Below are 14974 nucleotides of genomic sequence, written 5' to 3'. Positions count from 1 at the left end.
CGGCTACACAATTGGACCGGTTACACACCTACTCACGGCTACAAAATTGTGTAGGGAACTAAACTTGCAAGATATTATTTTCAAAGGTGATTCAATTCAGGTGGTCAATGCTATGAGACAAAGCACATCACAGAATGGAATACTAAGCTGCTTGGTGGAGGACAAAAAGATCACATTATTAGATACAAACGGGACAATTCAACATGTGAGAAGGGATGTTAACAAGGTGGCACATCAACTTGCTAAAAAGGCTGTTTCATTAGCTCAAGAAATTTTTGATGTAAATTATATAGACATTAGCATCTTGCCTTTTGTAATGGCTGAGGCCATAGCTCTTGTTAAAGTAACGAAGTTGTGTTATTTTCAAAACAAAAAAAAGTCGAAGCACGGCTTAAAAAAAAAAAAAAGGTCGAAGCACGTGGGTACCAAAATTTCCTTTGCAACATGAGTCATCTTTCTACAGGTTGGGACAAGAACACCCAACACTTTCGCAGGTGCAAAAGGCCTCTCTTTCTCTGTAACTATTCGGCTCCTAACTAGTCTGCCCTGCGAGAACGGGGTCCGGAATCACCCCCCTCTCATTGGGATCACTGCGAAGGTACTGTCTCGAACTCTACTTGTGTAATAACATCGGATTTAAATTTTGATTTCTCCGTCTCTCTTTATCTACGAAGGAAAAGCTTTAAATCTATGAATTTCTCTTTTAGATTCGGTCATTTTTCGGTGAGAAATTGTTGCGTGTCTGTTGACTCCAAGAACCCCCTTCACATATTGACTCCAAAAACCTAGAAGATGAGCGTCGAACCTTTCAACAGGTAACTTTCTTGAATTCAACGGCCCCATTCTTCAAAATTTGGAAGAAAATTATTGCCTTTATTTTTTTTTTTCAAAGTTTAGTTTATGTTGATTTCTTGGACGGGTCAATTGGAAAAGGTTAGTGAAGCTGGCGGCGAGGGCGTTCTACGATGACATAACGACGAAAGGGGATAATCAACCCAAAACAGGTCGGAGTGACAACAGAGGCATTGCTGTCGTGGTTCTCGATGCCCTCACTAGGTTTGGCCCCATTTATGTTCGTTTCATAATTTTTAGAAAATAGTTTCGGTTTTGGTGAATGCAATATCATCAAATTATAAGTGAAATTGAGGGAATATAAACATAAAAAATATGCGGAAAAATGAAACGGAAAGTAGAGCACTACAAGTGTTTCCTAACAAGTATTTAAGAAAATTTGAGGCTTTTTAGTCGTTATGCTTTCTTGCTCTTTTATTTGATGCATAGACGACAATGGGTAAGAGAAGAAGATTTGGCCAAGGACTTGAAATTGCATTCAAAGCAGCTTCGTCGAACCCTGCGATTCTTCGAGGAAGAAAAGCTAGTTACTCGAGATCATAGGAGAGAGGTTTGTGTTGGTTTTAGTTCATTTGTTTTACTTTTGTGTTGATAAAAATACATTCAGCTACTAGAAGTTGTATTGAGAAGTATAGCATCATACTCAAAGAGTTAAAAGATTTTATATATTTATGTCTATGCATATTTTCATGTTTATTAGTCTTATTTGAAGTTTTACTCAAGTTGAAATTTGGTTGATTAAGAAAGTTCTTACAAAGTAATTTATAAGGTTTAAGACCTCATGGTACACTGGCTTTTAAGTACAGTTTCTCTCTAGTTCTTTTGTACTTTGTACACCCTTTTGATCCTGCAACCAGGCCTTGTTAACAAGCACTTTTCTATTGTTCTTGTTAATCTTTAAAATCCTGGTTCAATAAGCTCAGTCCTTGCCTCTGTCAAATCTCAACCCTGGCACCAGAAACTCTTTGAAAAAGCCTCTTATAATGTTCAAATTTGTGTCTGTGGATATGTACTAAAACGAAAGCATGCCTCTTTATTGACACTCATTACAAATCATAAGCAAGCACCCATAGACTTTCCAAATCATTTGCCTCAGCCAATCACATTAAATGGCCTTGAGGGACTACTTCAGAACTCTTGTTACATCAAATTGGAGAAAACAAAATGCAAAGTTTGGTGTGATGCCTAAGAATCTTCTTTTTGTTTCTTTTGACTCAATTTCTTGAGTATGTCATCCTTAAACCGTAACCTTAGCACATCTAAAGTGGAAGTTCAAAAACACTTTTTTTTGCCCAAAACAAACCAAGCCAGCCAAATCTCACTTTAACACCTGTCCCATTATTTACGAACCTGTTCCCCAGATAAAAAAAAAGGGAGAAAAAACACAGTTACCTGCTCCTTATAACCCTCCATATATATTATTTACAATTCTAATAATTTCCTTTTTTAGTGTTCTGGTGTTTTTACTGTAACTCTTTACTTATCTTACTTGAAATCAACTTTGTTTGTGGGTTTTTCAATACTTTCACCCATGCTTTGTTGTAGCTTCTCCATTTTTATTATGAAGTCCATGGATACTCGTTGTCCTAGTGGTTCTGATTTTTAAGCTACAATTGACTTACCATGGTTGCATGGAAAAAACCTATGATTCTTCTGGTTAATTTCAGATATGCATCAGCAAGTTTGCTCAATTGTATAGATTCCTTAATTAGAAATAGTTGTCATAAACATGTCCGCATTTACCACAGACAGCTAAAGGTGCGAAGATATTTAGTGCTGCTGTAGCTGCCACAGTTGATGGTCAACAGACAACAAAAGAGGGTGAGGAAAAGATTAAGCTGCACACTCACTCGTACTGCTGTCTAGATTATGCTCAGGTCTCTATCTCTCTCTCAGGCAATTTTGATGTCCATATCTGCATGATTAATTGTTTGATTTGACACAAAAAGCAAGAATGAACCTTTTCTCTTTCTTTTTTAGGTTTTTTTGTTGTTCAACCTTCATTATCCAGTTAATCAGATGTTGACCAAGTTCTGGCTTTTGCTAGAAGGCCTAAAGGAAATATATATTGCAGATTTATGATGTAGTTAGGTACAGATTGCAGCGAATGAAGAAAAAACTGAAAGATGAATTGGAGAACAAGAACACAGTTCAGGAGTACATATGCCCTAACTGTGCAAAAAGGTCTCAGTAACTGCTGATTTTTAATAATAAGTCACACAGAAACACATGCACATGTCTGTGTGAATTTATTTTCCTGAAACATTGAGGTTCAAATGTTCAGGTATACTGCATTGGATGCATTGCGGTTGATCTCTATGGATGATGAATATTTTCATTGTGAAAGTTGTAATGGGGAACTTGTGGCTGAGAGTGACAAGATAGCTGCGCAAGAGGGGGGAGAAGGAGATGACAATGCGAGGAGGCGAAGACGTGAAAAATTAAAGGACATGCTTCAAAAGATGGAGGTTTACTTTTATCATGACTAACATATATCACTGATGTTGGTGTTTCTCTTGTCTTGAACACAATGTGCGAATTTCTCATGGTGTATATGTTCTAATCTTTTTGTTAAAATTGGTTACACTTTGCAATGGTAAGTGTTGCTATACTTGGTAGTTAGTTATATTGTTTCATTAATTACAGTTCTTACTGGACAATGTGCATGCCCAAGTTATTGTGTGTATGCTCATGTGGATTTGGAACTATAAGGGAATCAGCCTTTAACTTTGACTTTAGCGACGGAGTAGGGGGTATCTGGGGTAGATTTTAGGTTCAGCTGTTACTAATTGAAAAAAAGGAGTGAAAAAGAATAATAGGAGAGGAGGGGTATGCGTGTCCTTGCTTTCTGGTTGTCTGTAGAGGTTGTGTAAAGATCCAGCACATTCTACAAAATGGAATTGTTGAAGTAGGAAATGGTATCTATGAGGACTCGTTTATCTGTATTAGTCATTTCAAAGCACTCCCAGAATCCTAATTCGCTTTTCTTGCTCACATGTTGTAGGTTAGTTCAATGCAGAATACAGAGCACATGGTTACTGTTGATGCATTTTCCGATCTGGTGGCCAACAATTGGTTGGATGACCCATGCATGGTTGTGCTGATGGTAGTGCAAATGGATCCATGTCTAGATAAATTAAATAGACTGCAGAAAGTAAAGGAGACAGATATTTTACGAGGTTTGGCACTGTGGCCTACGTTCACAGGTCATGGGGAGGATAAAATCCACCCTGAATGACGTTTAATACAAGCTCTCAAGCTCTCTTTTCACTTTATTATGTGGGTGAAGAGAGAAGGAGAGGAAAAAGAAGCAGCAGTTGATGGCTAGCTCCCCCAATTGTTGTAGCCCTCACCTTTGTCTTGCTGTCTCATCCAGCCTCTCATCTTCTCTTGCATTTATTGTCTTTCTTGAGCCTTGTTTAGCCCCCATCCATACTTCTTGCAAATTTTTAATTACCGTGGGGCCCATAGTCAGGTTCTGCCTAGCAAAGGTGTTTCTCATTTTGTTGGGGAGAAAAACCTGGCTGTGGGCCTCCCAACTATTAAAACAAGGAAAAGGAATTGTGCATGCGCATAATTACATAGAATGTACATGGGTGCATCCAAAATTTTTTACTATACAAAAAGTAAAAAAAAAAAAACCTAGTTGTGCCTGTGCACTGCCCACTTAAATCTCCCCATACAGGTATCAGTGCTCTTAAAACAAGCCAAAAAGATTGATGTGACAAGAAGGCACTAGGCTCGAGAAAGGCAACGATGAAGAGGGAGGGGACTCATCTTTTGGGGGCACTCTCTTTCTCCTGGGGGAACTTTTTCTTCTTCCTCTATCTCCTTGTAACAGAGAATAAGAGAGTGAGCTGGGAGTTTGTATCTAACAATTCTCCCCCAGTTTTGTGGATGCAGGCCTGTGCCGAACCATGTAAAATCTGTCTCATCTATTTTCTGCATGTATTTGCTTTGCAAGCCATGGATGGCATCATCACCACAAGCACGCCATTGGTGGGTCATATGACCAACTGTTGGTCACCGTGTTGGAAAGAGTCATCAACAATTACCTACTTCAAAAACCTTATTCTAGGTTTTCAAAATTTATTCCCCACTATGTTTGAACCCCCCCCCCCCCCCCCCCCCCCCCCCCCCCCCCCCCCCCCCCCCCCCCCCCCCCCCCCCCCCCCCCCAAAAAAAAAACAGAATTCTTGGTCCTTATGTACAGTTTCTGTTTCTATTAAGTTTGAGGAATTTCATTGTGACTCTTGTGCCATTTCATGTTCTTTAAATGTGTTGCCTATTACCATACTATGCTGGTGTTCATCTCTCTATCCTTCGTGTGTGTGCGTGTCTGCTTGCATTGCCCTTCAACATGACGTTATGTGCCACTTTTTGCTGTCTATGGTGCTAATTTTATTGCATCTGCCAGTGCTGTATGGGTTAGCCATCTTTCAAGCTGTTTATTATCCCGTTTATTCTATTTTGGCTCTAATATTGGTGGGAAATAAAGCTGGTCTTCAAATTGATGTTACATACATGTTTTTTTGGTTATGGTAGTTATGTATAATATGTTCTCATTCTTTACTGAATTGACAACATGGAATGAGTGCAGGTACAGCTCAAGCCATTAATAGAACAACTCAGTAGAGTAAAAGACTTGCCTGTTCCTGAATTTGGCACTCTTCAAGCATGGGAAGTTCGAGCAAGGGCTGCTGGGCGTGCAGCAAATGGTGATTCCAGTGGCATTGATCCTTCTAGATCTTCTCTGGGGTTGGGTTATGGTGGATCATCATTGCCTTTTGTTGGTGACACCAAGGTAAACTTTAAGAGATGATGAAATCATTTCTAATGACTGATTTGTAAGACATATAATTTTGTTTTGTGATCAACAAAATCTCTGGGTTTTTAAGATCCTTACTATGAAGATTTACTAATGTTACCAGAATGGGTGAATTATTATTTTAGTTTTGTAACAAAATTGTGGGGCATTCTCAAGAAGTGATTTTAATAACATCAATATATGCATGCCCCAGAGGTTCGTTATGATTAATTGTTGGGTGTGCAACCCCTTAGTTTCATGCATTGAATCTCTCTATCATCAAATGGATGGCTATGAGCAGTTTATGGTTGGGTCTTGGCAGGTTGAGGTTGATTTATCTGGGGCTGAAGGCAAGGGAGAAGTTATTAAATCTGAAAATGAGAGTAGTCTGAAAGTCTTGCCACCATGGATGATCAAGGAAGGAATGAACCTTACAAAGGAGCAGCGAGGAGAGGCCAAACAGGAGTCAAAGATGGATGGCAGTTCAGCTTCACTAGAATTCTCAGATGACAAGAAGTCACTTATTGAGAATGATGATAAGAAAAATATACAGGTTCATGTTAAAAAAGTTGTCCGCAGCTCACTCTTTTGTATTGTTTCATTTTAATTTTCTATGTTCATGTTTGTGTTCCCCTGATATCACATTATTTATGCTTCATGATTATTTGGTAGGATGAGTATGTCAAGGCTTACTATGCTGCTTTACTCAAGAAACAGCAAGAGATAGAAGAAGCTGCTAAGAAACATGATTTGTCAAATGCACACTCCTTAAATGGTCTCTCTAGCATGTCTTCTAGTCGCCAAGTTGGAATGAAGTCGAAACGTGATGAGGATGAGGGAGATGATGATGTGGAATGGGAAGAGGCTCCAGTTGCTAGTAAGGATCAATCTTTTCATGTGTTTAAGCTTCAATTTTTTTCCTGTTTTTGATGATCTCATAAATAGTCATATAACATCTAAGTCAACAAATTATGAAGGCAATATGATGGTTTTCTGTTTTTACTATTTTGCAATTAGAAAGTTGCTATGTGATGTGTGCTCAGTGGTGTCCGATGCAAATTATGACATAGTTTGTTTTAAAAATACCCATGCCATGAAACTTTGTACAATATGGTGTCACTTTTAAATCTTTTCTGTATTCCACTTGAATCCTTAACTGCTGCCATAGAATGTCAATCTGGGCTGTTCTACATTATGTGCTACCTAAAATCTTGAAAGTTTTCCAAACCTTATGCTTTGCCTTCCTCTAGAAGTGATGTTTTGTACTGGCAATGAAAAAGAGGGAAAGAATAAAGACATTTTGCCTGGGGCCCTGTCCTGGTTCAAATCTTTAACAACTCCGTGAACCTCATTTTCCTCAAATAGCCTTTTCAACCAATTTGTCGCCTCCTCTCCCAAAGAGTCAAAAGATAAGCCATCCAACTTAGGTCTCTAGCTATACTGTTCGGTGTACAATCTTTTATAAATTATACCACATGGTCACCAATCTATTCAAGGAGTCTATAGTGTATCTTCTCCTATTTGAATTGGCCACTTGGTGAAAGAACTTGGTGCACTTGTCACCCTTCCTCAACCACAACACCCTTTTTGGTTGGATGGATTGATTTCAACTTTCAAAGCATTGAGCTTGCATTCCAAGACATAGCTATGAGGTCCAACGCTCTTTCAACTTGTCTATAAAGACCTTTGATTTCAGCAACATATTTCCTAATCGGGGTGAAGGAAAGTTTTGTGGGCTATCAAGGTTATGCCAACCATATTTCATGGGTTAAAAATGCTTAGCAATCAATAAAAATTTCCCAGCTGAAGCTTAATTGTATGGAAAGAAATATGATCTTGAGTAGTTTACTTAGACGACATATGTAACGCAAATTAAGTAGTTTATACGAGGTGAATTGCGAAGATTCACAAAGTTTTCTCTCTCCTAAACACTTTTCTCTCCGTACAAATGTAGAAAAATACGTAATTTTCGAGGCTTGGGTGGTTGGTGAAGGAGGAAGGATGGGTTTCTACAAGGATATTGTAATTGAATCCAAGCTTTTCTCACTTGCTAAGGATGGGGGCTGGTTAGTCATCACTGAGTAAAGTTGGAGGGTGAAGTCTAGGTTATTTTTGGGTCCTTCAATAGTGCATTGGTTGGCCAAGGCATTGATAGATTGTTCGAAGGAAGCAAAATGTGATTTTTTCACCACCGTAAGGGAGGGTAGTCGAAGCAGTGTCCGAATGTTAGGGGAAGATATATTGTTGTGGTGGATTATGGGGGTGGTGGCAGAAGAAATTGTCTTTGTGGCTAAAGAGAAGGACAACAGTGGGTGGAGAAAGATGGGGGAGAAAGATGGGGGAGTCTCTCCAGGAAAGGAACTACACCGCCAGTCATGGTACATTACCACCACTGGTGCGAGAGGAGCCACCTTTCTCCTACAAGGAGACACTGTTGGTGAAGCCTCCTCGGCAGTCCCTGTGGTCAAGGTAGATAAGTGGAGGCAATGTATAGCAGAGAGGAGACTTCAATTCTGATTCTGACACATTACGACGTGATGGGAGTAGACAGGCAGGTGGCTTGGCTGAGGGGGAAGTGCTATCTGCACTGACGTGAAGGTGCAACCGGGAAAGTTGTAGAATCAAGTTGATGCTCTGATTTCTGTTGTCGAGCTTAAAGAGGAAAGAGGTGGGGAGGAAAGGGCTGGGCCTTGGCTGAGAAAAGAGTTTCGGGCTGGGCAGCAAGAGGGCCTAGGCCCATCAAAGGAGGGCTATAGCCTTCCAAAGGCCTTGAATCAAATCAGGCCCGCTAGTGGGCCTCTCGCACCTAGGCCCAAGCCCGCTGGGAAGAAGGGGCCTCCTGTGTGGAGGATCTGCCAGGACGCTTCCAGACAGGCCTTAGCTAATGGCGGCCCAGCCGTCATGCCAGAGTCCTCATTGGCGGGACCACAACCTGTCGTGGGTCCTCTGAGGTAGAAGGAGCGCCAGGGTCACGATCTAGGCTTCTCGAAGAGTTCTCGCCGTCGTGTCACCACCTCCACCCAGTGTGGACACAAACTGCAGATGACCACCATAGAGGCGTCGCCTCCTAAGATGTGGAGGCCCCTGTACAATCCCTGGACCACTTCGAGCTTATGTCGATGGGAGGGGCAGAGGTTCTGTCAACGGGAAGGGTAGAGCTTATGTCACAGCTGTGTGTTGTCACATGTGGACAAAACTACCGTTGACCACTATGGAGGCGGCGGGGCCTCAGTTGGAGTCCCCTGTGCACTTCCTGGATCATCTAGAGTCTATGTCGACGAGAAGGACACTTTCAGAAACTTGTGAAGTGGTGGAAGGTGAGGTGGAGATGGTTGGGGAGGTGGAGGACGAGGGTTTACTTCAGAAATTGGCAAGTGTGGATTCAAGGGTCCTTGAAACTCAGTGGGCCACTAGCAATGTTTTGGTTGAATGGGAGGACAGGAGTATTTTTGGGAAAGAGGAGAGGAGGCCAGTTTCTAACCTGCAGTGGGTTCCCAATGAAGGGGAGCCTATCCTGTTGAATTGTATGTTACCCAATGAATCAAATGTGTCGGATTGGGTGCTCCAAAAGGTGAAGGAGATCCAATATTGTGTTGGAATGGAATGTGTAGGTTGTGAAGAACAGTTCATGGCCCTATTTACTGCCATTGAGGCAGGACATTCGCAGTCTAAGAAGTTGGGGCCAAAAAAAACAGCGGGAGCTCAAGCGCCTTACTTGGTCGATGAATGATGAGGGAAGCTCAAGTTGAGCTAGAGCCAAAGGGAAGGGGCTTGGCTTTCCTTTATGAAGTCAAAAATTGTATCTTGGAATGTCCGCAGGTTGAATGAAGAAAATAAATGACTTCGTATAAAAAATTTGCTTCGGGAATGGAGGGCGGACATGGTATGTTTACAAGAAATTAAGCTAAATTTTGTTTCTAGGAGGATTGTGCGAAGTGTATGGAGTTGTACTTATGCAGATTGGACTTATCTTGCTTCTAAGGGGGCTTCGGGTGGAATCTTATTGATTTGAGATAAAAGAGTTGTGGAGAAAATGGAGGAGTTTGTGGGGGATTATACTGTGGCCTGCTCTTTCAAGAGTCTGGTAGACAGTTTTATGTGGGCTTTTGTAGATTTATACGGAACAAACGTAGACAATGATTGAAGGCTTTTATGGGAGGAACTTGCGGGGTTACATAGCTGGTGGGAGCTCCCTTGGTGCATAGGTGGGGATTTCAATATCATCAGATTCCCTAGTGAACGATTGGGAGACAGTAGGATGCGCCCAGCAATGTTAGACTTCTCAGAATGTATGTTCGACTTAAATCTATTGGATATTCCTCTCATGGGGGGCTCTTTTATTTGGTCGAATAATCAGACATGGTCTCGACTGGACAGATTTCTAATCTCACCGGAGTGGGAAGTGCAGTATTCGGAGGTGTGCCAAAAGAGGTTACCACGCCTTTGCTTGGACCGTTTTCCCATAATGTTAGATTGTAGTGGAATACAAGGCGAGCACTGATCCTTCAAGTTTGAAAACATGTGGCTGAAAAGTGAAGGCTTTGTGGATAAGGTTAGGCAATGGTGGTCTTCATATCAGTTTCTTGGCAACCCCTCCTTTATTTTAGTTGGTAAACTCAAAGTCTTAAAGTATGATCTTAAGATCTGGAATGTTTAGTCTTTTGGTGATTTAGGGGAGCGAAAGAAATCCATGATGGAGGAGTTGCAACAATTTGAGAGGTTACTTGAGGATAGAGTCCTCTCACCTAATCTGGAGTGTTCAGTCTTTCGGTGATTTAGGGGAGCGAAAGAAATCCATGATGGAGGAGTTGCAACATTGAGAGGTTACTTGAGGATAGAGTCCTCTCACTTGAGGAGCTATAGCCGAAGGTAGAGTTGAATTCCGAATTGGAGAGAATTTTATCTTTGGAGGAGATCTCTTGGCGACACAAGTCGAGAGCATTGTGGTTGAAAGAAGGGGATCGGACCACAAAGTTCTTCCATGGAGTTGCTAACTCCCACAGAAGAACTAATATCATTGAAATGCTGAATATTAATGGTATGGAATGCAAAGAGGCCTCTAGGATTCGGGAGCATGTGGTTGATTTCTATGAACAATTGTTTTCAGAACGAGAGGGTTGGAGGCCTAAGCTTGATGGCCTTGGCTTTGACACTATTGAGCCTCAGGCAATGTCTTTGTTGGAGAGGCCTTTTGAAGAGGTGGAAGTTTTTGATGTAGTGACACACATGGCTAAAGATAAAGCTCTCGGTCTAGATGGTTTCTCGATGGGCTTCTTCCAAGCTTGTTGGGAGGTAGTGAAAGAGGACATCATGAATGTGTTTCAGGAATTATTCTCGGCTGGGAAGTTTGAGAAAAGCCTTAATGCCACTTTCATTGCGCTGATCCCAAAGAAGATTGGAGCCTCGGAGATTAAGGACTTTTGACCCATTAGTCTTATGAGTGGGGTGTATAAAATCATCTCTAAGGTGCTTGCAAATAGGTTAGGGGAGGTCTTGGGTCAGATCATCTCAAAGCCACAAAATGCGTTTGTTCGAGGTCGTCAAATGCTGGATTTAGTCCTTATAGCGAATGGAGGCCTGGATAGTAGACTAAAGTCAGATTCCACAGGGGTTATCTGTAAATTAGATATGGAGAAGGCCTACGACCATGTAAACTGGGATTTCCTTTTATACTTGCAGTGGAGATGCGTGTTTGGCGTTAGATGAAGGTCATGGATTAGTTGGTGCATCTCAACGGCAAGGTTCTCAGTTTTGATCAGTGGCTGCCCCACAGGATTCTTTAGTAGTTCTCGCGGTTTTAGGCAAGGTGACCTAGTATCCCCACTTCTCTTGGTCATCATTATGGAGGCTCTTAGTAAGGATGATATGGATGGTGGTTGCTCACGGTTTTGTGGGTGGATTCCTAATTGGTGACTCCAATAGGGGCTTGATTACTTTGTCTCATTTACTTTTTGCAGATGACACGCTATTATTCTGTGAGGCAGACCGTAATCAATTGAAGGCTTTCCTCCTGTGCTTCGAAGCAATGTTAGGTTTAAAAGTGAATTTTGACAAGTTAGAGTTAGTGCCAGTGGAGAACGGTAGCAATACTTGGCAACTAGCTAGTAGACTTGTGTGCAAGGTAGCCTCTTTTCTCATGTCTTATTTGGGATTGCCTCAGGGGCAGCCTCAAGAGCCTCATCTATTTGGGATCCTGTTATTGAGAAGATAGGAAGGAAATTGGCTGGGTGGAAGAGATTGTATTTGTCGAAGGGTGGACGTTTGACTCTCATTAAGAGTACTCTTTCTAACTTACCTACATATATTTTGTCTTTGTTTCGTATACCTACTAGTGTGGCGGCTTGGATTGAAAAATTGTATCTAGATTTCTTATGGAGTGGGATGGGGGATGAATCCAAATTTCACTTGGTGAGATGGGACAAGGTGTGTAGACCAATCTTGTCAGGAGGTTTGGGTGTAAAGAATTTGAGAACTTTTAATTGGGCTTTACTTGGGAAATGGTTATGGAGGTATACCATGGAATCAAACGCCTTATAGAAGCAAGTGGTTGATCACAAATATAGGGAGTTTGTGGGGCGGACGGTGTACTGAAGAGCCGCATGGGGCTAATGGTTTGGGGGTTTGGAAGTTTATTCGACGTGGATGTGGGGAATTTTATAGTCGTGCTAGAGTAGTGTTTGGGGGGGGGGTCCCGAATCAAGTTTTGGAGGGACATATGGTGTGGGAATGAGGCCCTAAAGGATTCTTTTCCAGCTATTGTTCGTGTGGCTAGTAATCAAGATGCTTCAGTAGCGAACCTCATGCTTCGTTCAGGGGACCAAGTGCAGTGGGATTTCACTTTCAGTAGAGCGGGGCAGGATTCGGAAGTAGACAACTTTGAGGTTTTTTCAGCCTACTATATTTGGTGAAGCAGAATAGTCAGCAAGCTAATAGGTTGTGGTGGACTCCTACGGGTAAGTGCACTTTTTCGGTCTGATCTTTCCACAAGTCCCTTTCACATATAGCACATACTCAGTTTCCATGGAGGAAAATCTGGAGGAATAAGGCACCTCCTAAAGCAGTTTTCTTTAATTGGATAGCAGCGTTGGGAAAGATTCTGACTATTGATAATCTGTAGAAGTGACAGGTAGTTATCCTTGATTGGTGTTGTATGTGTAAGAGATCTGGTGGGACAGTAGAACACCTCTTGTTACATTGTGAGATAACTAGAGCCTTGTGGCGGGAAGTGTTTAGCCGAGTTGACTTATATTTTGTAATGCCTGGAACGGTGACTGATCTATTGGCTAGCTGGACGCTTCCGAGAGGAGTTTCACAAATCAAAGCTGTATGGAAGATGATTCCGTCCTGCATTATGTGGTGCTTATGGTAAGAGCGGAATGAGCGGACTTTTGAAAACAAGGAGCTGTCACTAGAGGAGCTTCGCACTCATTTTTTTCGTACTTTATTTCTATGGGCCATAGCTTTAGGTTTTAATAGCCTTGACTTTTCATGACTTTCTAGTTTCTAATATTGTGACCTAGATAGGCCTTATCTCTTGTATATCACTTTGTGTACTTGGGTTTTGCTTATTCTTTATTAATAACATTATCGTTTACGTATCAAAAAATAAATAAAAAGGTGGAAAGTGCCTCAACAATTTTATGATATTGTGGTCATTTTGAAACAAAGGCCAACCCATTTCCGTCCCCTCCCCCTCAGCCTCTTGTTCATGTTTTGGGGCAGAGGTGGAATGCCATTTAGTCTCAAAGCTGAGAGAAAAAATGACTAGTTTAAAGAAGAGCTTTTCCAGGAAACATTTTAATACACAAAACCGTCTTGTTGCATTTTAAGCACATAATTTGAGATAAGAGAAATTCTATATGGAAGCCTTACACAGCATACCTCCACCTAATCAACATGCTTAAATATGTGTGTTTAAATAGATTGACAAAAATGACAAATCGCATGTTGGTTAGGTGGAGGTGTATGATGTAATGCTTCCTTATAGCATTTCTCTTTGAGATAAATATTTCAATCTGACATTATCGATTCATTCATCTGCACAATTGCCAGCAAAAGTCTCTTCTTTATTTAACAATCCCAGCGAAATAAGAAAAACTGAAATAAAATTTGGGGGCATGACATGGCAAGCAGGTTTTGTTCTCTTTGGGCTAGACTGGGTGGTGCCTAAGTGGGTGACATTTATTAGCATGTTGGAAAGGAATACGTAAAGAGCGACTGTAGACTCTTGTGGAGAAGGATGTCCACTTATGTAATGTGGTGGTGCACATGACGAGAAAGAGAAGAATTCTCTTGGCCTCGTTACCTTCTATATTTAGGTGTATCTGATGCATACTTCTTGTCTACTTAGCTAGTTCCCTTTTTACCATTAATAAAATCTATCTTACTCATTAAACAAACGAGTATAAACTGAAGTGCGAGTTCCCAGTGGTTACACTGACGTAAAGCTCCTTGGATAAAGTATTTTGCCTAAAATTAAACCATTAACGAGGAAACCAATGATGGGTTTTTAACTTTTTATTGGTGTGATGGATGTTGAAGAAAATTTATGTTTCCCAGTAGTTCTGTTCTAATGATTGTATATTTTAAACTTTAAACAGCAATGGATGACATGGTTTGGTGGGCATTTAACTCTATTTTTCCATGCATAATTACAGGCAACGCAAATGAAAATTACAAAGTTGACTTGAATATTCAAGCTGATGCTTCAGGAGACGAGGAGGATGATGATATTGACTGGGAGGAAGGTTGAAGAGAATATAGTTCTGTTGCCAAATAGATAGATTGGTACGACTTCCTCTTCATCTTTAACTTGCGTTCTTTCGGCCTTTTTAGCTTCCAGCTGTGTAATGTTTTTCGCAGATTCATTACAGACCGTGTTTTCTTGGTCTTTTTGTTTGCTATTTTTCCTTGTAGTCGTTCAAATAGGTTGCCAATGTACGGCAATGTTGTCACTCAATAGATGTATAAAAAACTCACACAATGGCATGTTTAATGACCAAATATTTATCGAGATTATCACCCTCTTTGTACTGTTCATGTTCTTTACTTTAGGGGTTCATTCTTGAGACATTGCTTCCAACGTCCAAGAAAAGGATTACTGAAACACAAAATCCAGTTGTTTTCTCTGACAAAACAAAGGAAATTTGGGAATACGGTCAACAAAATCATGGGGCTATCTTTTATTACGTTGAGCTTTATTATTGGACAGTCGCAACCAGGTGTGAAATTTAACCGGAAAATCAGACCGGACTGGCCTGAACCGGTGGAACCGGTTCCCTTAGTTCCAAAACCGGTTGGTACTGATCTGGTTTC

At 41.0% G+C, this 14974-nt stretch overlaps 1 protein-coding gene across 2 annotated transcripts; it reads left to right on the top strand.

Moving 5' to 3' along the window:
• The first annotated feature begins 449 nt into the window (after nucleotides 1–449).
• On the top strand, nucleotides 450–14677 carry LOC121265288 (general transcription factor IIE subunit 1). Of its 2 annotated transcripts, none has more exons than XM_041168855.1 (11): nucleotides 450–598; nucleotides 708–815; nucleotides 934–1056; nucleotides 1282–1402; nucleotides 2601–2729; nucleotides 2957–3036; nucleotides 3137–3320; nucleotides 5453–5656; nucleotides 5982–6212; nucleotides 6332–6536; nucleotides 14317–14677. In XM_041168855.1, the coding sequence occupies exons 2-11, from the start codon at nucleotides 793–795 to the stop codon at nucleotides 14409–14411; spliced, it is 1395 nt and encodes a 464-aa protein (XP_041024789.1). In that variant the 5' UTR covers nucleotides 450–598; nucleotides 708–792; the 3' UTR covers nucleotides 14412–14677. The 2 variants fall into 2 exon arrangements, with proteins under 2 accessions (XP_041024789.1, XP_041024788.1); XM_041168854.1 differs by having other exon boundaries at nucleotides 2927–3036.
• Nucleotides 14678–14974: the final 297 nt, after the last annotated feature.

This window comes from Juglans microcarpa x Juglans regia, chromosome 5D, assembly GCF_004785595.1.
Source record: "Juglans microcarpa x Juglans regia isolate MS1-56 chromosome 5D, Jm3101_v1.0, whole genome shotgun sequence".
Classification (NCBI taxonomy): domain Eukaryota; kingdom Viridiplantae; phylum Streptophyta; class Magnoliopsida; order Fagales; family Juglandaceae; genus Juglans; species Juglans microcarpa x Juglans regia.
The sequence above is the reverse complement of the archived record's forward strand: the minus strand, read 5'-3'. Positions and strand labels throughout refer to the sequence as shown.